The sequence below is a fragment of the Myiozetetes cayanensis genome, unplaced genomic scaffold, assembly GCF_022539395.1.
Source record: "Myiozetetes cayanensis isolate MyiCay16 unplaced genomic scaffold, myiCay2020 scf3, whole genome shotgun sequence".
NCBI lineage: Eukaryota > Metazoa > Chordata > Aves > Passeriformes > Tyrannidae > Myiozetetes > Myiozetetes cayanensis.
In genome coordinates, this window is record NW_026087521.1 from 26,632,810 (window position 1) to 26,657,120 (window position 24,311).

The 24,311-nt window shown below is 37.8% G+C and overlaps 2 protein-coding genes across 2 annotated transcripts; both read right to left on the reverse strand.

The window, feature by feature from the left end:
* Positions 1-1,593: 1,593 nt before the first annotated feature.
* On the reverse strand, positions 1,594-11,054 carry LSMEM1 (leucine rich single-pass membrane protein 1). The gene is made up of 4 exons (XM_050324063.1): positions 8,142-11,054; positions 6,436-6,567; positions 4,004-4,138; positions 1,594-2,186 (listed from the first exon to the last, which is right to left on the reverse strand). The coding sequence occupies exons 2-4, from the start codon at positions 6,560-6,562 to the stop codon at positions 1,999-2,001; spliced, it is 450 nt and encodes a 149-aa protein (XP_050180020.1). The 5' UTR covers positions 6,563-6,567; positions 8,142-11,054; the 3' UTR covers positions 1,594-1,998.
* A 130-nt stretch (positions 11,055-11,184) lies between these two features.
* IFRD1 (interferon related developmental regulator 1) lies at positions 11,185-24,171 on the reverse strand. Its single transcript, XM_050324057.1, has 12 exons — positions 23,842-24,171; positions 22,075-22,179; positions 21,219-21,300; positions 20,670-20,794; positions 20,220-20,377; positions 18,796-18,846; positions 18,524-18,702; positions 18,318-18,426; positions 15,042-15,176; positions 13,661-13,789; positions 12,596-12,691; positions 11,185-11,853 (listed from the first exon to the last, which is right to left on the reverse strand). The coding sequence occupies exons 1-12, from the start codon at positions 23,885-23,887 to the stop codon at positions 11,764-11,766; spliced, it is 1,305 nt and encodes a 434-aa protein (XP_050180014.1). The 5' UTR covers positions 23,888-24,171; the 3' UTR covers positions 11,185-11,763.
* Between the last annotated feature and the right edge of the window lie 140 nt (positions 24,172-24,311).

Consider the following 24,311-nt stretch of genomic DNA (forward strand, 5'->3'; position numbering starts at 1 on the left):
AGACAGAAGAAGTGGCTTTATTTTGAGTACTGATTGAACAACCATGTTAAGAGTAATTGAGGACAAGATCAGAGAGATGAGGAAACTTTCATTTCTTTGGGGACTGTTGTTCTATCATGTGTTTTATTTACAGTCTCCTGCCAGAAAAATAATCTATTGGCTCTTGTTATCAGTTTCTGTTGGACCACACAGACTGCTCTGATAGCTGCAGTTGAAATCAGGGTGCAATCCATGTGTTTTTTGCCACTGAGTGCCACACACTAGAGTTGTTTCTCCCTGGCATGTGACAGTGCAAGGCAGGAACTTGAGGGCAGTTACAGTAGCTACAATGTGAGTGGGAGAGATGAGAACTTAATACTGCCACTAAAAAGCAGGTGACAGCTTAGAAGAACAGAGAAGCAACACTGCAAAGTGTCATGTTTTTAGTCTTAAGATAGTTTTTCTTTTATCATTTAACAGCATTTACAGAAAGATATTCCTTACAACTTTTCTGCATCATTTTTATCATTCCCTGGTAGGTATATTTGAGTCATCTTTATAAATACTACTTGAGATGTCTAGAGGAGATAATTACAACTGCAGCTGGGAATTAGAAGCAGGAGTAATAAACTCGTAAAATGGAACTTCATGGTTTTCATGTGAATAATTTGACAGTAATATATCAGGAAAATAAAATTCAGGACATAGAAAGAAGATGATGTAAAACATAGGTGTAAAGCTAAACACTCCTAATAAAAGGAAAAGAATTGCTGGGCAAATCCAAGAAAGTCTCCTTGACTTAGTTCTTCACTCTGTTGTAGACAATGAAATAGTCATCACAGAAAGGATTATCATTCATTCTGGAAAAGGAGACTGCAATGCAAGCTGTTGACTTTGGTGAATTTTTTTTGTAAAATTGTTCTGAAGAGATAAGAAAGAATTAGATGAGAAGGAGAACTCAAACTAAAAGAGATGATGTTGGACATATTCCATAGTGTCAACTGCCATCGTGCCGTCACGATGGGAGTAACCAATTTATTTATTGATATTGGAGGTGCCTTCATAATGTATGTTCCAGTAGCAGGTTCTGAATGCTAAAATGACAAAGCAGCAATCTTTTATGGGCTCACACTTTCAAGTGTTGGTCTCCACAACTGTGTAAATTCAGAGTGAGAAAGCATTGGCTCCTTTCACCCTCTGAGGTATTGCTCCACTTTTAAACCATGAAGGTTCCGGCCATATTTCACCTGGCCCTTCTGTGATAGTGGCCAACAGCAAGTATAGGGAAGAATACAAGAACATGTTACATTTTTCCCACATCACTTTATAAAAACACTTGGTCTTCACCCCGAAACGTCCCTCAAATTCCAAGTACAGCATATTAACATTGCTATGAGATGGGTTTGCTATGATGATGTTATGAAATTACCAGACTGAATCCTCTAAACCCATTTTTCATGGGTTTAGACAATAGCACAACCACTCAGTCAATACATATTTGGGCAGAATATGGTATGCTATGAAAGGGTTTGTTATTATTCCAGTTTGGAGATTTTTCACAAAAAGAGTAGTAAGTCAGTGTATTTAAATGGACAGAAATGAAAACCACAGTGCTCTATGGCAGAAATGGATTTATTTATAAGTTATGAAATCCAAAGTTATCCTTAAATGCAAATAATATTAAAAACAAACACAAAACTTGTACCAAAGAAACAGGAGAATGATTAATTGAACAAGGTCATGCTGGAATCATGTGAATAGAAATCATGATTTTCTGTGATCATTCACTTACATTTCAAGTAAAACTAGGCCCTTACTGTTGTTTATTGTGAATCCAATGGGCTTAGTTTTAAAAATCTATGTCCAAATAAACCAGGATAAAATATTATTTTCTAATATTTTTCATTCAGCTGGCTTTTCCAATGCTCTGGTGACCATATCAGAATGTTTAAGCAATCTGTGTGACATATGTACAAATATCTGAGTCATGAATATGCTGAATTTCATTCCAAAGAAGATCTACTCTCCAGGGACTTTGAGCTCAGCGTGGGAAAATAAGTAATCATGAAGATCAGAAGACTTATGCTTAATCCCTGATTGATTTAGATGCTTTAATAAAATATTGTTAATTTTCTTCAGCTCTTCTATGTTCTTCTTTTCAGACAGTAGTCTGCTTGATATTTGGTCCATCTTGTTTCTAGTCTGGACTTGAAAAGGAAAATGTAACACATTAAATTGGCAATAGTTATGTCAAGAGCATCACTACCCTGACTTGCATTCCTGGGAGAGTTTGTAGGGAATTATGATGAACAGAAATATTAACCAGGAAAACAACTGTAGAACCTAATGATAAGAAGTTATACATTTGGTGGGTTTACCTGCTCACTACATTCTTTTATTGCTTATTTTCTGTTTTGGGGTTTTTTTCACTTTAGTGCAGCGTAATAAAATAAAATATGGCTCAGATAATTTTGCAGTCTTCAGGAGCATATCCATTCCATTAGTTTCCACAGGAAAGTATCTTATTTAGGAGCTCCAAGATTCTATTTGTGGTTCACTATGGGCATGTATTTCTCTAAAAGTACAATTACTGCACTAATTGTAGTACAGCAGTAAAAAAAAAAAAAAAAAAGAAAAAAAAAAAAAGTAAAGCAGACTACAGCCAAATCACTGCATTTTTTAATCATTCAAATTAAAGGAAAATTCTTGCAAGTATTGGCATTGGGAGGCCAGCCTCCTCTGGCATACAAATGTGCCAGAGCTATTTTTATTTTGGCATTCTGCAGTTAACAGAATTTACCCCTGGGTTTTGAATAGTTAAATCTAATAGTGTCAATGCTAAATGAATCTATACACATGGACTGCCAATATAATCTCAGATTATATAACATAACATATATAAACTGAAACACTGCTGGAAATCAGTTTCAAAAACCACAGGCTTCCACCACTCTGAGCCCAAGCAAACTGCTTTAATTCCTGTAAGAAGGCTTTTCACTATTACTTTATCATTCTTCTACTAGAGTAGCACATTGCTCATTTTTCTATACCAGGACTCTAATTCAGACAGCTTCCTATTAAATAAATCTGAAATTCAAGTATAAGGTATTTCAGTTAGGATTTTACAATCATGTCACTTAAAATCTACTTTGTGGTTTTTACTTGTGTGATATTCCATTCTTTGAGTGCTTGTAAGAAAATTTTGTTAGGGTAGAATTTCCTGTTCAAAAAGGAAAATGAGGATTTTTACTATGTTCCAGTAAATTCCCCACTACAGGATATAAGAAATCTTGATTTTACATGGATTCCAAATCATTCAAAATAGACTTGTAAATTAAAATAATGCACCTCATATTCTGTTCAATACTATTACTTCAGAAAGCCCCAAAATGACAAGGGCTGCATAAGCCATGGTCACTTGCAGCCATGTGTTCAGCTAAGCCTACCCAGTCAGTCCTAACAAATTGGAACAGTAATTACGTCTACAGGCTCAGTTCTACATGCAAATCTTGATATGTGTTACCTAATTTTCTTTTTCTTATTTTTGAGATTAGTTCCAAACAAACCTCCAATCAGTACTTAGATGACAACCCTCAGGCCCTCCTTCAGGTAGCCTGATTTAAGTGTTATTCTGAGTGTAATTCCAGTTTCAGTGGAATGACACCAATACTGAGTTGTATCTGGAAAGGAGTGAAAGGCACATTGTCAAAGTACCTCACTGCCATACAATCATCTTTAAATTTAAATTTCATTTCCAGTCAGCATTTTTAGCAACACAGTATAACCCCCCTGATCTAAATTCTTCAGAGTTGTTGAAGAATAAAACTGTGCCTTTTAGCTCAGAGTGTCAGTTGTTTGCCTGTGCTTCTGCCACCAGGACCAGGACCCACTGCCCATAACCAGCCAAAGCCTTTGACCACGCAAATACAGCAGCAGCATGTTATAAGGTAGCATGACACGTATCAGCAAAGTTCTTTTTCCCATTGGCCCTACATTTTTAAGAACCAGTCTTTGGTTTACTTACTTATTAAGAATATTACAAATGAAACAAGTGCCAAACTGATGATCAAAGTAAGAATAAAAGTGACGAAGAACAAACACTGATTTCTTGTGTTGCTCCCTGCCATGTTTTCTCCAGTGCCATCAGTGTTCTCCTCATCTGTTAAGAGATGACAAATCATTTGGTATAAAGTTTGCTAAGGTTGGTTAGGATAAACATGACAAAATGCTTCTGGCTTCATGAAATGATGCAGAATACATCATAATTTTGACCAACAGATTTTATTTCCAGTCATATTGCATGAGAAGGAAAGAAACCAACTTTAGGAGCTCATCTTGAATTTGGAAGTATAAAAAAAAGTTTACATACTACTGTAACTACTTACTAAGATTTGGTTTTATTTTCTGTTTGGGTGGAGGAGGAAGCTAATGGAATTTCATTTTCGTGTCAGTCTCATACATACTAAAATTACATGCAAATTGCTATAATTTAATCCTGTAATTGCTGTCTTCTGAAAGGGAGAGTAGCATGTGCATCTCTGAAAAATATATTTCTAAATCGTGTACTTGTTTTAGCTGGTGGAAATCTCTGAGGTCTTTGCAACTGAGCCTGTAGCAATAAAACTGAGGGAAGGTTGCATATGCCATTACAGCACTATAGTAATGACCCAACCTGGGGCTGAGCAATCCACTGAGCTAGGAGATCATCTCTGGGAGTATCTCTAATTTTATTTATTGTGTTTAATACATTCCTGCCTGTGAGTAAGCTGGAATGTTTTCATATTTGGGTTTTGAGGTTCTATTGTTATTCACTTAGCATTCATAACAAATGCACCATATAGTAGAGTGCCTGCACCAATACTGCTTTCTAATCAGAATAATAAGGATGGTCAGGGCCTGCTACTGCTGCTGTTAAGCATACTAAGCTTTCAACAGAGGCCTCAAAAATGGTCTAAGCTCTGCCTAATGAGTGTTTCTTTTTATTTCATCAGGCTGAACATGCCAGTGTTGTGTGGAATTGGTGAACACACATTCTTGCCAAACAGCAAACAGTGGGAACATTTAATTATCTAAAACATAAAGAAATTACTGCATCACTCTTACTTATGCAGTCAAAATGTATATACACTTTAAATAGCTTTTTATATCTCTCTGATTTTCTGGCAAGAGAACCAGAATTTTATGCTGCTGAATAAGGCAGGTAAGGAGTGTGAAAAAGTGATTTTGTGTATTTAGTTGTTGGGATAAGAGATCTACAGAATCTCCAAGCTTAAAAAGTATTTTAAAAGAATAACCCTCGAAGGAACCAAAGCACTTTGCAAATTTATGAATAAAATACATATTAGGCTACCTTCATATAGGGAGGAGAGAACCATTTATGATTCCACAGAACCTTGTATATTTACCTGAAAAGTAAACAATACTGTCCAATAAAAATTGCAAAAGAAAGCAAAACAGTCACACCAAAAGGAGTTTCTTTGACATTAAAACCAAGGTATGCCATTGTCTCATTTTGTACTTACAGAAGTGCCAATATCAAGATAATCTGCATGTGAGAATTAAGTACTCTAGGTCTAACATACTTGCATTAAATGCAGAAACCAACACCACTCTAGTTAGTTGCATTAGGAAAATATAGAGAACTTGGAAACAGATGGAGTGAGAAGGCATTTAAATCCCATAACGAGAAGCATGATTAAGTTATGGCCATTTGAAACTAATTTCAACATAGCTGTTGATCTATAGATTTCTTTAGTGAAATTTACCATTATAATAAGGGAAATAAAAGCAGATTCAAATATTGTTATGTGGAATGCTGCTGAAGAGCTCCAGGTTTTAAGATATTTTCAGGTCAAAAAGAACTGAACTATATTGTAGTTATCACTGAGTGAAAATATTCTTGTTGCTGTGAGAAATCAAAGACAAAAACCCCATGAAAACAGTAGAAGTATAGGAGCCATATCTGAAACTGTAAGAAAGTCTGGGAAGTAAAATGCTTAAAATCTCATGGGATATTTCAGATAAGTGGTCTGAGTCCCTAGGAGATGTGTCTTAAAGGAATGAACAGACATTTCCTGGTACTTCTATTGCTGCATGTGAATTTTAGTGCTTGGAAAGAGTTACAATGCTATTTATGTAGTAGGTGTACATTGAGCATTACTGGAGACATTATCCTGCAAGGGATCACCTCATAAATCCCAATGGAAATGGAAGATAAGTTCAGGCTTGACAGTGAATCCCTAGCAAAATGCAAGGATTTTCAAGAACCTAATAACTTAAATACTCAGCAGGGATAGCTAAATCATTATCTGATCTGTCTAAATTAGGCCATTTTCAACCTTTTTCTTACATTTTTTCAGTAAAGAGCTTGACATACATATTGGCCTATTGTCATCAGTGACACATAATGTGGATTGTGTATATGGAAAACCACAGAGCATAACTTATCATACCTACCTAGTGAATGCTGGGATTCATCTGGACAAACATTTAGCTTGTTTAGGTTGTTTAAGGAATCAACTACATAAAGTTTTCCTTCTTCATGAGTATCAGGCAGGTTAATTTCCAAGGAAGGCCTCTCCATTGTATCTAAAGTAAATAATAATTTAAAAGGTAAATTAACACATGGATATGGGAAATAACTAAAGAAACACTGAGCAGCCTTAACAACCCGTAAAATAAAGGGATTTGAAGGACCAGCACACTTACTAGATCTTGAAAGCAAGGACTGATAACTCAGTACATAGCACTTGTTTATTCTTGGAGATCTTTGATGAATATAACATTTAATTTCTACATTGTGTTTGTGCACGTGTATCCTTATGCATACATACACGTATGCTTGTGTGTGGGGCAAGAGAGAGGAAAATCAGCCTGACTGGCTCCAGCGTTGATCTGAATGGTAATCATTCAGCTGTATAACCCTTTGGTTTGGTGAGGTAAGAGGTAGGGTGAGATTCTGACAACAGTGAAAGACAAACCTTTCACTAACACTGACAGGAAGGATGTCACTCAGTTCCTCTCCTTTCAGCAACAGATAATTTAGAGACAAGACAGAGAAATCAAGTATGGGTATGTGAGATAAGCAGCAAGAATATCTGTCTGCTTATACACCTTACAATATCACTGTGAAGTTATTATTTGTGAAAAACGGAACAAAAAAATTAGTCTTCTAGACCGGACAAATTCTGGACAAATTAAAGGTTGATGGCAAGGCCTTTTCTTCAGACTAACACTCCTTGCTTTAAAAAAAGCACTCGATTAGGCCCAATCTGCAAAAATAGTTTCTCTGTAGAGTCTGGGTGCATGAACTCAGTGAATGATTTTTTATATAAATACAGTTTTGAAGGAATAATGTATACAGAAAAGAAGCAATACCTAAGGAGGCTCCTCTGTGAATTACACATTGTTCCTTATCAGTCTTTTGGTTTTCTTAATGCAACTCTGATTCCAAAAATGCCTTCTAGAAACAAACTACAATTCTAGCTATAAGGAGATGCAGATGTTCTAAGGAGGTAGTAGGTTTGAGTACACTTATCACTGAAAACTCCCTCTGTAATTATTGAAGAAAAATACATTCCTCCAGGTAATATTCCTCTTATTCTAAGATACATCTTTTTGAACTTAGAATCGCAGCCTAAATGTACCTTTTTCTTGCTAGTGAACGTAAGGGGGGGAGCTCACAGAGATTAGTTTAGATTTGGAGTAGAATACATCTTACCCATTTAGTATTTTATCAAAGCTCCCAAGTTCAATTTTGCCTGCCAACATAAATCAGCACTTCATGGGATGCAAACCTCTCATTGATGAAGGGTTTTAAGCACCTAAGGGTGATTTATGAATCCTAGATGGGTTGAACTGCCCTCTTGATGTGCTTCTGAGCCTTCTTTCCTTCACAGTGTGACCAGACTCCTAATATAGCACTTAAATAAAAACCTAAAGCCTGAGTGTTTTCCTCAACAAGTCTGAAAACTAAGCGCTTAAATCACTCCTGACAATGTTCTTCTGCTAGTGGAGATTGATAGGACTACATGGATACTTTCATATTTCTGTTTAATAGCATGTAAGAAAAGATTACAGCTTATTTTTTACTCTGTTCAGACCTGTTGCTTCAAAATACAAAGAAAAGGTAGAAAAGCTGGCATAGTAGGGGTTAGCCTTACCTAGTGTATGACGTTTAGGTGTGCAGCAGTAACTTCAGAACAGACAGCTGTGTCCACTCTCCTTCCTCTAGAACATCATGTGGCACCAGGCAGCACATCTGCGAACCACGTCCCTGCCAGCACTGGCTCTGCTCTCTCCCCACATGCACATCTGTAGCCAACTGCGATCACTACAGAGCCCTGCATTCGAACAGCATACTAAAAGTTAGCACCTCGTGCACAAAGGCTTTTGGTTATTTTTAGCTTCTGAAGATCAGTTGTTTCTCTTGGATATTTTGATTAGTACCTCCCTGCAACTTCAGAGAAGACTCTTCTTAACAACTTAAGCTGTAATAAGATTCATTACTGATATGAATTATAAGTTTCTGCATTTACTATTAATTTTTTAAGCATTTGTGCATGTAACCACAGGGAAGATAACCATTATTAATTCAACAAAGTTTACATTACATTTGTTTGATTCCATTGACATGACAAACAAAGGAGAAAGGTTACAGACATCAGTGTCATTGGCCAAAAGTATTGATTATTTTCCCACCAAACTAATCTAAACACTGGGGTTTTGAGGTTCACTTTATCCTGTACTTTGAAGACTTTTTCTCCGATCCAACTTTTAAATTTCTTCTTAAGCTGCTGAGGTAAAATTAGAACGTAGAATGAAAACACACTAAAAATTCTTCACAGAAAACGAAATAAAATCTAAAAGGTTAAAACCCAGCAGAATGAAACATTACTTACAACATGAGTTAATTCAGTTAATGTGCCAGTATGGAAGAAATCAGTCAGTGAAAATCATGTGAAGAAAACTTGTTCTGCCGTTCTTCTCTCTACTTTTAGACCCATAGGAACCTGTTGAGTCCTGCAGGACCCATAAAGACAGCTATGAAACAGACTGCCCCTTTCAGTCTATATTTAGCATTCAACTTGGCTAAGTGTACTGACTTCACAATATTGAACTGCTAAAAAAGAAATCAGCACATATACAGCTCTTTTTTATTATATCAGAGTCACGATAATGTCCTGTCATGGAGAATGAGGTTTGTTACTGATGATCGATATTTCACTGGCCTTTTGGTTAGTGCCAAACCTTTTAGGTTTAATGCCTGTTTAAAACTCATTTGCTATGCACAAGAGTCATATCTATGACACTGTAGCTATGAGCAACCAGTTTGCTATGCACGAGTCATATCTACAGTATTGTAGTCATGAGTATTTTAAAGGCATATACTAGAAAAATCAAGGTCTTTTCCTCCTTCTCCCATACACCTTAAAAATTCAAGTGGAACATTATTGTGGGGTGGACTAATTTATATATCATCCTTAGTTGTTTAGAAATTAAATTCTGAGGAATGTTGGTGAGTACTGTAATTGCTCCTTTACCAACAGTTCTTTGGATCACTTTTTTCCTTGCTGATGTTGCAGAAGGCAATGTTACAGCATGCTGCACTGACAGGAAGCTGACACGCAGAGCTCAAAATAATAAATCCTTTCTGAAGCCATTCTATGTCTAAAATTCTGAACCTCTTTAAACTGACAATAAACACACTTTTCTATCAGGAAACCGAGAGAATAAACCTGACTTGTAGCTCCTACGTGCAAGCTCTGCCACTACCCAGTCTGACTAGCTGGGCCAGCAACACAGATGTAACAGCTCATTACTTTTCTGTGCAGGTCTCCGAGAAGTCCTTCCTCCAAGTAAGGATCTGCAAGCCAGAAAAAAAACCCCTTGCTTCCATTCCCACAAGAGTCCTGACACCAACATAGTTGTAAGACAAGGACTCAGGCCTCTTCAGTTCTAAGCTTGAAAAGGTCTACAAACCCATCCGATCCCTCCAGGGCAGCAAAACAGCCTGTCTTTTCCTCCAACAGCTCCTGGAAGCCATCCTGGTCACTATGGTTGGCAGTTACCGTGTAACAAGGGAAAGGGCAACCACATGCTTGGCCACCTGCCAGGAAGCGTTGTAGAAATACTGGACAGGAAGCTATCAAAAGTGTTCCTTTACGTGGGCAAAGGACACCAAAGCTGACTACCCAGAAGCCACAGGAGAGACCATCAGGCTTAAGGGAACAGTTTAACTCAAAGGGGACAGACTTGGCCTGGGCAAGCACAAGCTTCTTCTAGTTCAAGGGTCAGAAGTTTCTTCTTTGCTTGTGTGACACTGACAACACATGTTCATCATATTGCAGATTTCAGTTGAAGGCCTTCATTTGGGGTCAGTGATCAGTTTTGTAAGCCAAACAAGTTGTTACATAATCAGTTATTTGAGGGGGAAAAAAGGGTAACTTAGAAGGTACAATTTATTAGTATATATAAATTTTCTGGAATAGGTTCTGCCATAACCCAGAAACTTGGGGGAAACAAACAAACAAAAAAACAACTCCTCCCCTGAAAAAAACAAACCCCAAACCAACCAACCAACCAAAAAACCACCCCACCCCAAACCAAACTTTCCCTTATCAGAGTAAGCAGTAGTTCTCAGGGGCTGGTGAGGTTTTTTTGATGCAAGGTTTACTTCCTCTGCTGATAGCCTGACCTACCATTTTGAGAATGTTTATTAAAACAAGTGCTTCTACAGATCTTCAGGTTCAGAGGCTCCAGCTACCTAGGTTTTAGTGTCTTTATTTCATAACCCCCACACACCATTCCTAAGACAGTTCTCAGTTACTGGCACATTTCAGTCCCCTAGAGCCAGAAACTGAGAGTAGAGGAGTAGGTTTCAACATTACGAACATAGGGGAGCTGGAATGGCTCCTGTAGGATAAGGGACACCTTATCTTTTTTGCAACACCAGAACTAGAAAACATTTGACCATTACAAAAGCAGTGACAAATCAATAGTAGGTTGTTGTGCAAGACCACATGCAAGTAAGATACACCTTTGAAAGACAGCAAGAAAGGCTGTCACGTAGCATCTACTAAACCACTGAGACTAACACAACCACATCTGAATGGGCAAAAAACCAAACCCATCTGTTTCAACCTTTAGGTTTTGCTGTTGTTGAAGCTGTTCAATCATGAAATAATCACTTTTACACAGAGTGCGACCAGTGAGAAACATCTTTATTGCAAAAATTAAATATCCAATTTCAGAACATAAGAATCTTGCTTTTGCTTTATATTGAGGCAAGTGTTTGTTTCACTACTTGACTGTCAGTAGAGGTTATTAAACTCCATAGTCCCTGTCAGGATAAAGTCATAGTAATATAGAAATTTCTTTGTCCACCTGCCATTGAAGAGTTAAAGTTACTCAATTTCACACAAATATGGTTATCTTTTCATATTAGCACATTCTTACCAAAACACTTGATCCATGAAGTAATTTACCTTTATATGAAGAATCCAATCTGACTACAGTTATCCACTCCATTTAACATTTCAGTTACAATATATTCAACCTTTGGAGCAACTGGTGGCTAATGCAAATGTTATAATGTATCCCTGCTACCAATATTACATCAATATATATACACTGTATATGCAACTAAGCAACAACATGCATTATATTTACAGACTTTACATAAACATCCTTGTGCACAGTTGCAAACTATGACTACAGAAGTTAAAAATTCATTTATATGTTACAAATTTAATTATGAAAACTGAACCCCATTGAAAACGAAATCTAGAAAAATTCCCCCACATCTGCTCTTTTATCACGACATTTACTTCTAGCCTTTGTCCGAGCCTTGAATGCTGCAGAGTTGTACAAGTGCTACAAAATAAAAAAAGAAAAATTAATTACAGATGTTCATAAGGCTTATGCTCTTCAGAGATTTTTCATATTACAAAACAGATGAAAATATCTTTTTATTTATTTTTGAAGTAAATTGGTAGGCTTTCAGAAATTTACAGTATACTATCCTTCCACCAAAGGCTGATTCATTTTCATATACATACATTTAAAAGAAACGTGGTTTGTACAAGAAAGGCTGACCTACAAACAATTTTGGAAGCCTGTCAGTTTTGAACATCATACAGACACAACATAGGTTAAATTCACCCCCAGATTAAACCTGATAGCACCACTGCTCAAATTACATAAAGGATGAGTACATTCACAAGCAACAGAACAGTCATCCTCCCAGTGCCCATTTTACACTGCAGAGTTTGCAATACAGTCTTTATAAAGACCCTGTTTCCATGGTTTCCTGTGGGTCCCTCCTTGAAAACCTACAGCTGTCAAAAGAGACCAAGATTCATATGTGTGGAGTGTGAATCTGGTAACAATCAGCAACTATGTGAACCTTCAGACCCTTGGGAGAAGCAGTAGCAGGCACGTGCCCATTGGAAAACCTAAATGAAGAGCTCAAAGGCACATACAATCAAGATTGGGTTTCATTCAGGACAATGAGGCGTTGTTAGACCTAAAGCAACAAGTTTAACAGCTTCTGAAGTGCAGGAGAAATGTACCAGTGTATGAAGCAAAGAAAATTCATTAAGGTGGAATAACCTACCCTTTCAAAACGGGATATCTTCATTGTTTTAAGAGTTGCAGCATCTAGCATTACTGGTGGACCAAGCTCAAACACATTCCGAAGAAAGTCGTTTGACTAAACAAGAAACACAAACAATTAATTTCTCCTCTAATTATCAAGTCTGAAGCTGACTACTGTTAAGCATCAAGTATTCCAGTAAGAAACAGTAGGATTAGTGTCAACTTGTGTTTTTTGCAATTAAGTTAAGCTCTTTCAATCAGAATAAGGCTGAGAACAAAAACTGCCCCATTGAGAAGATAGAAAGAGCTCCCCCTGTCTCTATTGATTTTTTGTCCCAGCAAATGAGGCAACTGTTCTGTTCTACACAAGATCAGGCAGCTGAACACGGATCCATATGTTTTTGCAACCCAGCAGTTTTAAAATATTTGCCTATAAAAGTAGTATTTGAAAAAAAAATTACAAAGCCGCTACATGCCTGGGCTCCCTCAAGTCACATAAAAATGCAATTGACACTGGACCAAGAACTTTAACCCCATGATTATCATAGCAATTTCAGAGCACATATTCCTAAGGTACAGTTGCTGTTTCTGCTACATATGTAAACAGATGACTAGTAAACAAGCGGTTCCCAGAACAGAGATAAGGACTTATCCCTTCTCTTCTGGAATGCTCTCATCATCAGGGTGCAAATTGTGTTCACTGGTTTTGACTGAAACTTTGCCTTCCTTCTACAGGCTCAAATAGGAAGGGTGGAGGCATGCAGCTTTATAGCAGCCAGATGACCACACCACTCTGCTGAAAGAGAGCATAAGGATTCAGCAACAACCCTGAAGCTAAAAAGATAACCAGTTTAAATCTCTTACTTCTTGGAGAATTCAACTGCTGAGCTAAAACTCAGAAGCAGCTCACCCAGACAGTTCTGGGTCACTGTAGTTCATTTTTTAAGTGCTGTCTTTTAACACTCCAAATGCAAAGCCCATAATTTCACTAAGTTCCACTCAGGATTTTGTAGTTCAGACTGAATGACATCAAAGAAGCCAGGCAGTAAAGAACAGTCTGAGCATATGTCAAAGAGCAGCTCACCTGCAAATGATACTGCATTCCCGACCCCAGGATCTCCTTGAATGTATCGTAAGTTTGTTTTTTAACCCAACAGTCAATATACATGCGCTCAGGTCCAAACTTAACCATCTCTGTAGGAAAGTCACGCTCCTATCCAAAAATCAAAGGAAAAAACATATGTCATTTTAATCTAAACAGTCTATTTTACTAGGAATTGTATAGATCTCAGTGAACTTTATTTTCATTGATAAATTCAGAACACTAAAATCTTCCACACAACAAATTATGCATATACTAAAGATTATATTTGTTCATAAAAATGCATGCACACCTTAAGTTAAATCTCATCGTAAAACTTGAAGTTGATATTAAGTTAGAAAGCATTTTTTTAAAAAAACATCCCTTAACTTTCATCTTTAAAATTACTTTAAGAATTAAAACCTATCTCCAGAAGAACCAGTTCTGAGTGCAGGAGTCACCTTTAAGTCAGTCTGTAAGCCTCATTTAGTCCCCACCTTTCGAGTATGAGGAGCTACATTTGGGACAATGGAATGTAACAAGTGCTAACAGATGACTCAGATTCCTCTACAGGCAGAATCTTAAATGTGACTTCAAATCCTGCCAAACCTTCTCCTTAGGTTTCAAGATGTCTAACTATTCTGAATATCAACTAATATTTACTTGGTCTTAACCATACAGCAATGAAAAAATTATCTGACAAGCAAAAATAAAAATCAAGTTCCAGAGATGTAAGATAAATAACATGGTAACAAGTTTTACATCTGTTTTAGAGGCTTACTCAGTTATGTCACTAATCAAGTATTTTTAGAGTCCTGCTTTGAGTATTATTCTCATAATCTGGATATGCAAACACAGAAGATTATGGTACTGCATTTAGGACAATGACTCCCCCTCCCATTCACAAATGCTTCCATGGCCCCTGACAGGTATCACTTGTGATATACCTACTAAGTTACTTTTTGTCTATTATGCACAGCAGTTCAGTATGATTTTACAAATAAATCTTTTCACAGAATTCAGGACATTAATTTGGATGTCATACAAAGTTTTTAATGAAAAAAACTCTGCTCATGGTGTAAAATAAAGAATTTAGTATTTATAGAGCAATGTTTAGCCTTCTTTAAAGCAAAAAGATCCTCTCTATATGGAAGTCAAGGTTGGAGCAAAACAAAAAAAGAAATTACTTCTTGTTCCAATATTCCTATAAAAAACCAAAACCAGTTCTACTTCACACAAGTGATCAGAATTTGAAATCTCATTTCGAATATTTTTTCCTGTTGCTTTCTGGAACAGTAATACTGTTCAATAATAAAACAATTTCCCCTGAATTGTACACTATGTACTTTGAAGGTCTGCATTGTAACTAAGACAGAAGAATCACCTCAACAGCCCGTAGAACATCTCTGAAGACAGATCGCTGCTTTCTTTTATCCACTTTGGCCCGGTGCTTGTTTCCATCAGTAGCCAGAGCCCTTAGTTTCTCTGTTAGAAGATCCATATCTTCATAAAAGAAATCCTAATTTAAAAAAAAAAAAGTGTGTTTGTTGTTGTTGTGGTTCTGTGTGTGGGTTTGTTTTTTTTTTTTTAGTATTTTGTGAGGGGTTTTGGTTTTATTTTGTTTGTTTAGGTTTTGTTTATCCTTGGGCTTTGCTTTGGGTTTACTTTGGTTTTTGCTTTTGTTTGGTTTTATTTTTGTTGTGATTTTGTGTTTGGCTTGTTTTTTTGGGTTTAGTTCAGGGTGGTGGATTTTTTTGTTTTGGGTTTTGTGTTCTTTGTTCGGTTCTGTTTGTTTTGGGGTTTTGTTGTTTTTATTATTATTTTATTTGTTATTTTAATTTTTGTTTGGTTTTGTTGCTTCATTATTTTATTTGTTTTTACTTTGATTTTGTTTGTTTCAGTTTGGTGTTTGTTGTTTTTGTTTGTTTTTTGTTTTGTTTGGTTATTTGTTTTGGGTTTTTGGTTTTGCTTGGGTTTCTGTTGTTTTTGTTTTGTTTGTGGTTTTGTTTAGTTTTTTGTTTTGTTTTTTGTTTTGTTTAGGTTTTTTTTGTTTTTGGTTTTGTTTAGTTTTTTGTTTTGTTTTTGGTTTTGTTTAGTTTTTTGTTTTGTTTTTGGTTTTGTTTAGTTTTTTGTTTTGTTTTTGGTTTTGTTTAGGTTTTTTTTGTTTTTCGTTTTGTTTAGGTTTTTTTTGTTTTGTTTGTGGTTTTGTTTTTTGTTTTGTTTTTGTTTTTGTTTTGTTTTTGTTTTGTTTTTTGTTTTTGGTTTTGTTTTTGGTTTTTTGTTTTGTTTTTTGTTTAGTTTTTGGTTTTGTTTTTGGTTTTGTTTAGTTTTTTGTTTAGTTTTTGGTTTTGTTTAGTTTTTGGTTTTGTTTAGTTTTTGGTTTTGTTTAGTTTTTGGTTTTGTTTAGTTTTTGGTTTTGTTTAGTTTTTGGTTTTGTTTAGTTTTTGGTTTTGTTTTTGGTTTTGTTTTTGGTTTTGTTTTTGGTTTTGTTTTTGGTTTTGTTTTTGGTTTTGTTTAGTTTTTGTTTTGTTTTTGGTTTTGTTTGGGTTTTTTTGTTTTCATTTGGGTTTGTTTGTGGTTTTGTCTGGTTTTTGTTTTGTTTTCATTTGGTTTTTGGTTTTGTGGTTTTGTTTGGGTTTTGTTTGTGGTTTTGGTTGTTTTTTGTTTGAGTTTTTTGTTTTGGTTTTGTTTTGGTTTTGTTTGTTTTGGTTTGTTTTTGGTTTTTGTTTTAATTTCTGGCTTAAACCTCTTCCTCTTCAAATAAGAAAATGGATCTCCCAATTTTGGGCATGTAGATCTCTACAACCTCTTACTTTGCTATTTCAAGGGACAGAAATGGCACTCCTGTAGTTCCATTTGCAAGTGTTTAAGCCAGTAAGAACAAAATCACAGCATCCAGTTTACCAAGAAGGGCACTAATGAAGTCTATTTTGGTAGTCAGAGCCACGTGAAAGTGAACAGCTCCTTCAGTGTGCACATACACCTGTAAATCTGTTCTGCTCCGTAATTCCAAGGCACTCAAACTGAACCTGGCTGCCACTCCTCACAAGCTGAGGGCACTTGAATATTATTAGCACACAGTTCATGCTGCTGGAGACGGATTATGAAATACCCTTAGACCAACAGTATGGAATATTTAGCTATCATTCTTGTATGGAATGGGAAATTAGAAAGTAGGAATTTTTTTTTTAAAATGCTTAACAAAACATTTAAAGTATACTGTTATAAATTAGTGTTATTACTTACATTTAATATTTAATATGAGCTTTACACATATAACGAAATGTTTTCTCTCCCCTCTTTACTAATTTAGCAGTAGTTCACCTCGATTACAAGAACGTATGTAAACTTATCTAAAAACAAGTTTTTGCCTTTTTTTTTTTTTTTAAATCTGCATGTTTTATCATGTCAACTAAATAGGGCAAGTTTACTGTATGCTTTTTGAAAGGAAATGGTCAAAGGTAAAACACAGCAAGCATTTTTAACTTGCACTGACTGTTAAGGATCCAATAAGAAAAATTTGTAATGATTAAAAAGGGCATTTCCTTAATGGACGGAAGTAGTTTGTAGTAATAGACTCGTTTGTTAGTGCATTTAAAGATTTTAGTTACTTGCAGTCAGCTTGACCAAATAAAGGATCAAGTTGCAATCTCCATTTAGTTTTCTTTCAGAGTTGACTTCCACAGCCAAGAGACTCAAATCCCCACTGTCTTCAATTATACAGAAGTCTCAACTATTGTTTAGGATTATACAGTGCTAGGTGTGCTCTGATTCCTGACTCAGTTATCTTTTCACTTTAGACAGTGTTCTGGCAGAGCACAGCAGCCTTGATCAAGTTAGGAGCCATCTGGCAGGTCTCAAGCTGTGCCATGACTAAGTGGAAGGAGACTGTTTCCTTCAGAGCTGTCAAGAAAACAGTTTGGAAATTAATAAAGCATACTGAAGAATGCAAAGTTTAGTTATATATGAGGTAATGTCAAACAACTTTCACCTAATCCAACTCAAAAACAAACCCCAAGAAATCTCAGATATATTCATATTGGTATCTGTGCAAAATTCATGCAAATCTTTTTAAAGTTTCCCCCTTTAAAATGACTGCCTACTCTTTAATTGACTAAAATAGTCACAAACACTGTGAAACTATCCTGCAATACAAGTTATTCTTCTCAAGTTACTGAGAAAACAATACTTAAGTCAACATGTCTCCCACCTAATGAGATTTTTAACTGTGAGAACAGAATTGTGCGGGTTGTGAATTATTTGAATGTGTCTGCACAAGCATCTGAGTATGTTCCCCCTACAGTAAACAATACTGTTTTATTCTGGAATCTCTCTCAGGATTTCATTATTTTTTTAAAGGCTTGTGTTGAATGAAGATTTTAAATCTTGCACTTCGCATTTCTAGTTGCTATTCAATACTATTTGATGTGTTTTGTTTCACTGCTCTTGTTTTTCAATATAGAAATTAGTGTGAAAGTGATAGCTAAATTGTTGTGAATCAGTGCTATACCCACTTAGATTGGGGCAGACTCACTAAAAAGAACACACCAGGGAATTATCTGCCACTTGTTGAAATCCAGGGTGCTATGCAACACAGGTTAAAAAATTTGTCTCTTCATCATCCCAATGCAAGAAAATTTAGCTGCTGACATCTACTTACAGCATCTGTTTCACGGGCCAGTTCAAACAGAAGGGCTAAAGTTTCTCCAGCAGCTATTCTCATGTTGAGATCATCACAAGACAGCAGACTTGGAAGTTTATGCAAGTGCCTAAGGAGTAAGTTACATTAAGATGTAAATTTTGTTAACATTGTTTCATTGCCTATAAACAGTATTTCAAATTCTGTTTTCCAAGAAAGATACTCACATTTCAATTTTCTTCTTCACTTCATTCATTGGACAAATGGTCAACAACAGTGTCCATGCTAAGAGAGCACTGATGTGAAGCACAGTATTGTGGGTACTTGATACACCATTAGTATCTCTATCTCGCTGATAGGCTTTTGTGAAGATGCTTTCTAGGCATTCCATAGTAGAGTACAGTTCCTGAACGAGGGAAAAATCCAATGGAAGTGGCTTAAGATTCATACATTTTCATCTTGTCAATTTATTAAATACAAAAAGGGTATTTCTCCTCACCGTTATGTCATCAGTGACAATGAAACAGCAAATCCCTAAGCAGGTTGCACACTAGACACAAAAGAAAAAAGTGTCAGTAGTTGACATAAGTGTTACAATTGACAAAACCTTCAAACCTGGACCTTTGAAATTTAACATCTGGAACAATGGAAACTTGAGATTAAAACCTTAGCAGGGTGTGGAAGTCTGCAATCCTGTTTAATTCAGCTGCTTTGTAATACTTATCTCCCAATTCCCATCCACTCAGGATGATTTTACAGCTGTTACTCTAACAAGCCTTCACTTTTCAAGTGTTATTATTTAATATAGCTTACAAAGCCCTTGAAAAAGCTATAAATAGCACTGCTTTCACCAAGTGATTTTAAATCTCACTAGGATTCACTACTAGAAATTATGATGACAAACAGTAATGGACATACAATATTTATTCACAGCTGTGGGAAATATTTTCCCTTTCTGACAACTATTACAAGCAAATGCCATGAAAACTCAAGAGCCTTTCCTTGAACTTTGCAACTTTTACTGCAAGGTCCCACCCATCTTTTCCCTATCCCAAATACTCTACTCCAATTCCTCTTACAAAGAATGTGGAAAAAATGCTTCAAGGTCATGTTTGCACTAACCACATAGGACTCAAAATTACATTTAAACAGGTCAAGCTTTAGGAGCTTTTTTTTTTTTGTTTGTAGAAATAATTGCTGTTGAACCAGTACTACTTCCTCTTGCAGCTGACAGGATCTATTGATAGCTTGAGTACAATAGACTAGCCACCCATTTAATGATGAAGGCAAGTTGGAGAATATTAGTTAAATCTCTGAAGTTTTTAAAAAACTCAACTCTTGGCAAGAGTTCAGACTATCTTCAGTCAACGTTTCAAACATACCACTGATGTATAGATGAGATGACTGGGCAAAGAACTCAAAATACTTTTGGTAGTACAGTACAAATGTATTATGTACGGAGTCCCAGCTGTGCTATATGTGATTTTATCATAAATAAATATAATTGTTTAAGTAATATCCCTGGGCTGCTGAAGAATAAAATTAAACTTTAAGAATAAAATAAAATTAATACAGGAAGGATATATTAATCAGTAGGTAAACTTTATTTTTTTTTCCTATAGGACCTCAACATCAGCCCTCAGAACTGCAGAAAGGAGACTGCAATACAGTGAGTTCAGACACTTGTCAAAGTACTACACTGAACAGCTTTTTAAAAAGGTCCCCAAGTTGAAGAAGAGAATCATGTTCAACCTTTAGGTGGGACTTTTTATGTCAGTGAAAACTGCTATATATCATTCAGAGCATATGTCAACACTATCAGTACACACTAGTGTGGTAACCTTTAGTTCTGGATTACACAATAGTGAGCTGGTCAAAAGCAGCCCTCTGTCCCCATCTAGCAAATAAACATTTCATACTTACAGCCTGTCTGGCTTGGATACTGGCTGTTCCATCACAGACAATCTTCTTCAGAACTGGACCAAGAGTCTTAAAAATCTCCTCACTTTCAATTCCTGACCCCATCTGCACACACAGAAGACAGGCCAGTCCAGCAGCTGCACACTGTTCATCACTCTTACCTGGAGATTAACACACTATAATGAGCAATCACCTTGTGCATTGCTTTCTTCCTTTAACATTTAAAGATAACAGTATGAAAGTTTACAAGTGGAAATTCAGAAACCAATAGTTACAAGATAATTTCAGTTAATTTTCTAGAACAGTTAAAATATGACACCTAAATTTAAAAAAGGAATTTTAACTGAATTATTAAGCACTCTATGAAGTAATTGAGATGGCTCACAGTCTAAATTAGTTTTAAGCAATGCACTATTTCATAAGGATTATTGTTTTCTGTAGCATGTTCATTACCTTTCTTTATGCAGCGCTCAATGCTATCAGTTAGAGTCATTCTCCTTTCCATGATAAATTCATAGAGTATTTTAGAAGAAAAAGCACTTTTCAGACTTTCAAGGGCTGCTTGTCTTGTCTTTGCACTGTTAGAAGAGAAAAGGAAGACCTCCTGAAATCAGCACACATCAGTTAAACCTCTGCTTTTGTTTTATGGTAGTTTATATTTGTTTGCACCCAACAGTACAGAAACCCACCCAAGTACCATGAAGTATGATATGCTACAAGTTGCCTCCTTTCTTAAGGACAACAAAACTTAGTTTGGAGACAGAGTTCACAGTAGTACACCAAGCTAGAAAGTCACTCTACTTCAAGCTATTAGGAAAGTCTAACTCATCCAAAAACTCCATGGAGGAAAAAAGGTCTTTTCAGATCCAGAAGTCCTCCTCAGCATGAAATAATCCTAACCTCAGTAAGCAAGTAAAAACATTTGATGTGTATTTCCCTTATTAAATTAGAGGAAGCCAGCAAACAATGTATATGAATGCTTTTCTTCAAAGCAGACTATACCTCTTGTCCAATGTAAGATCAATAAATCCCTTCAATTTGTATTCTAAGTCCTCTTGAGTGGCTTCTTCATCAACTTCGGGCCCTAATCCAGAAGAAATAATTTCATTAGCAGGCACAGTAGTTCCAAAAAAATGTTTTTAACAGTAAGAAAGTAGTTTAACACAGACAACAACTACACAATTGTTCAGTATTACAGAAGCTCAGTGGTGTTAATCCTACTACATCAAACTGCCACCCAAAATACTTTTGTAAGGACTGCTCTTGTCCACTACACCTACCCCTGGAGTACAGTGGCCTGCTCACTGCTGATGCAGCGAGTACTGTCAAAGCAGCCCATCCTATATGGCATCGCTTTAGAAGCCTCTGCGACACGAGCTCAGTTAAGAGTGGCAAGTATTCCCAGGGAAGGCTCCCTGCCTTATCGAATGGTATCAGGCTTTCAGGTCTCCTCCTCCCAAAAAGAGGACATTGGAGCAGTCCCAGTTGCAGAGGTGGTCAGGGAGACAATGCACAAATCTAGTTCACAACAGGCAAATGTGACTCTTCCCATCCTAAAATCTTCTGAAGTTCTTACTGCCTCAACTTTCATGAAAATCAATGTCTTATAAATGCACCTTAAAACTCTTATTGTCTCCATGTCAGAACTGTATAATTCTAATTGAAAGGAGCCTCATAGTTTCCAGAGACTCATGAAACCTGGAGTATAGTCTTACAAAACAAAAACAAACTAGATTAACAATCACACAGTGTTAATGGAACGTCACTATTTTGCTACTGCTATTTACAGCCTAGAACTTAATACTAAGTCAACATTGGTTTTATATTTTTATAAAGATGAATAAATGAGAGAATTTACCATCCTCAGTGAAGCTAGCAGGATCACTGAAGCCACTACAGTGACTCATAGTTTCAATTGAAGCATCTTCATCACTAAAAGGCTGCACATTTCTGGGCTGACCACCTTAAGAAAAGATGAATATAATGGTTTGGTCATTTTTCATAGGGAAAAGGAAGATCTGAGCACCCAGTGTAGAACTGAACCCTCCCAGCAAATTCACTCTCCCTGATCCAACCACAGAAAGAACACTTCTGTCCTCTGCTGATTCCCTTACTCTCACCTATTCCAAAGGCTTAGTTGGTTGTGTTCTAGAGGACCAGTTGTGAATGGTGGGAAGGGCCCACTTAGTACTGATATGATTCCTGTTCTAGAGATAGGTCCAATTCCCACTCTAGATTTAGCATCTTTCTTTCTACAATCAACTTCAAGTTAATGCAATTTACTGTGACAGCGGTTTAAAAGCAGGTCTATATTAATTCAACTGCTGGGACAAGCTACATAAAAGACTGCCATACAATCTTCAGTTTTTAATTTTGTGGAACTTCAAGACAGTAGAAGCTAAACATTTAGGCAATCATACATTAGCAGGTTCAATGCAGGATTTATGGGATTAAGTGTAATATGTGCACCATCAGCAATGTACAACTGTTTCAATATTAAATTACAAATACAAGCCAGAACATCAAATGCTTTAACAAGGGATAAAAGTTTTCCCTCTTGGGACCAAGAAGGCCTCAGTGCGGTAACTTCAAACTTTTTGAAGAAAGTGGTATTATTTTTACCAGTATTCATCCCTACAACTTTTTATACCTGTTATTTCTCCAACAGCTACCAAAAATAATTTACTCTGAACTCTATTCTTCCAGTTAATTTTGTGGCACAACTGATTCTAAATTATTTAAGAAGGCAGCACCACAGAGCTCACCAGCTTCAGACAGGCTTCCTGACTACCAAGACCCCAAAAAACTATTTTTATCTAGGCAAAAATCAACCTTTGGTTAGACCAGTGTCCAAGCACTTTCCAATTAAGTCACACTCCAGATGTTTTGCTGCTTTTAGCCATATCCACCTGCATCACTAACCGTAACCCAAAACACCAGCCAACGCACGAACAAAGAAATTTGGGAACTCACAGCTCCAGCACAGCCACTTACTTACTTGTTCGATACCTACTGATATCGAACAGGGGAGTTCAATGCGAGAAGTGGCAAGAATGACAGCAAGCCCTTCACAGACTAAAATAAAAGCAGCTGCAGAAACACCCTGTGAATTTGCACTTGATACTAGATTGATGCTGCTCACGGCTATGGCAGCCCGGAGCGAAACTTCTCACCACCCCACAAAACCTCCATTCTGCCCAGGCACCAACACCTCCGCCACGCACGTTCCCAATCTGCATGGAGACTGTTTATTTCACAATGTCCTATTTTAGGGTAAGAACAAAGGGCGCTTTTGGCGACACAGCGGCGTTCCGGGGCACACCGTCCCCGTCCCCCCGCAGGCCCCGAGGCCGCCGCCCGGGGCTCTCCCTCCGGTGGCGCCAGCCCGGCCGCGCCCGCCGCCCCCGCGCATGCGCACGGCACCGTGAGGTGGCGGTTTCGGGCCGGCTCCTGTCACCCGCCCGGCCCCGGCCCGGCCCGGCAGCAGCTCCGCAGCCGCCCCCGCCCGTCCTGCCGCTCACCCACCGCCCGCACGGAGCCGGGGCGCCAACAGACAGGGCGGGCCTTCGCGGCCACGGAAAACGCCGGCTGGACCCCGCGCCCCCGCCTGCCCGGACGCGCTCACCGGCTCCGCGCTGGTGGTTGCTCCCCCGCTTCTTAGGCTTGGGCATGGTCGCAGCGGCGCTCGGCTCGGCTTGGCTCCCGCGGCTCCTCTCCGGGTCTCGGACTCTCTGCTCCCCCCCGCCCGGGAATCAGCGACAATCAGCCGATGGAAGAGCAGGAGCGCTTTTTACTCCAACGCCTCTGCGAGGCCGACTTCGCGGTCCGGGGCAGCGGGGGTGATTGGCGAGAGCAGGCGGAGGACGAACCGGCGGCGAAGGCAGAAATCCCCGTGGAGGCCCGTGAGCGGAGTCGATGCATCTTTCTCCTCTCAGACACCCGGGGCTAAAGGCGCGGAGGGGGCGCCGGAGCCGATTTTATAGCGCCGCGGCCTGCGGGGGCGGGGCCGGGCGGCGCCGCAGCCAATGGCCGGGCGCTGCGACGGCGCGCGGGTGACTCAGCCGCGTGAGCTCGTGACGCGCGCGCGTCGCTGCC

What these genes read in the sequence shown, in the direction of transcription:
- LSMEM1 (XM_050324063.1), bottom strand. Translation starts at nt 6,562, where the DNA reads ATGGAGAGGCCTTCCTTGGAAATTAACCTGCCTGATACTCATGAAGAA. An exon ending in TGAATCCCAGCATTCACTAG is followed by an intron (nt 4,139 to 6,435) that starts GTAGGTATGATA and finishes ATCTCTTAACAG; the next exon opens with ATGAGGAGAACACTGATGGC. An exon ending in ATTTGTAATATTCTTAATAA is followed by an intron (nt 2,187 to 4,003) that starts GTAAGTAAACCA and finishes TTCCTTTTCAAG; the next exon opens with TCCAGACTAGAAACAAGATG.
- IFRD1 (XM_050324057.1), bottom strand. Translation starts at nt 23,887, where the DNA reads ATGCCCAAGCCTAAGAAGCGGGGGAGCAACCACCAGCGCGGAGCCG. An exon ending in TGCTAGCTTCACTGAGGATG is followed by an intron (nt 21,301 to 22,074) that starts GTAAATTCTCTC and finishes CTTCTGGATTAG; the next exon opens with GGCCCGAAGTTGATGAAGAA. An exon ending in GTGAAGAAGAAAATTGAAAT is followed by an intron (nt 18,427 to 18,523) that starts GTGAGTATCTTT and finishes CTTACTCCTTAG; the next exon opens with GCACTTGCATAAACTTCCAA.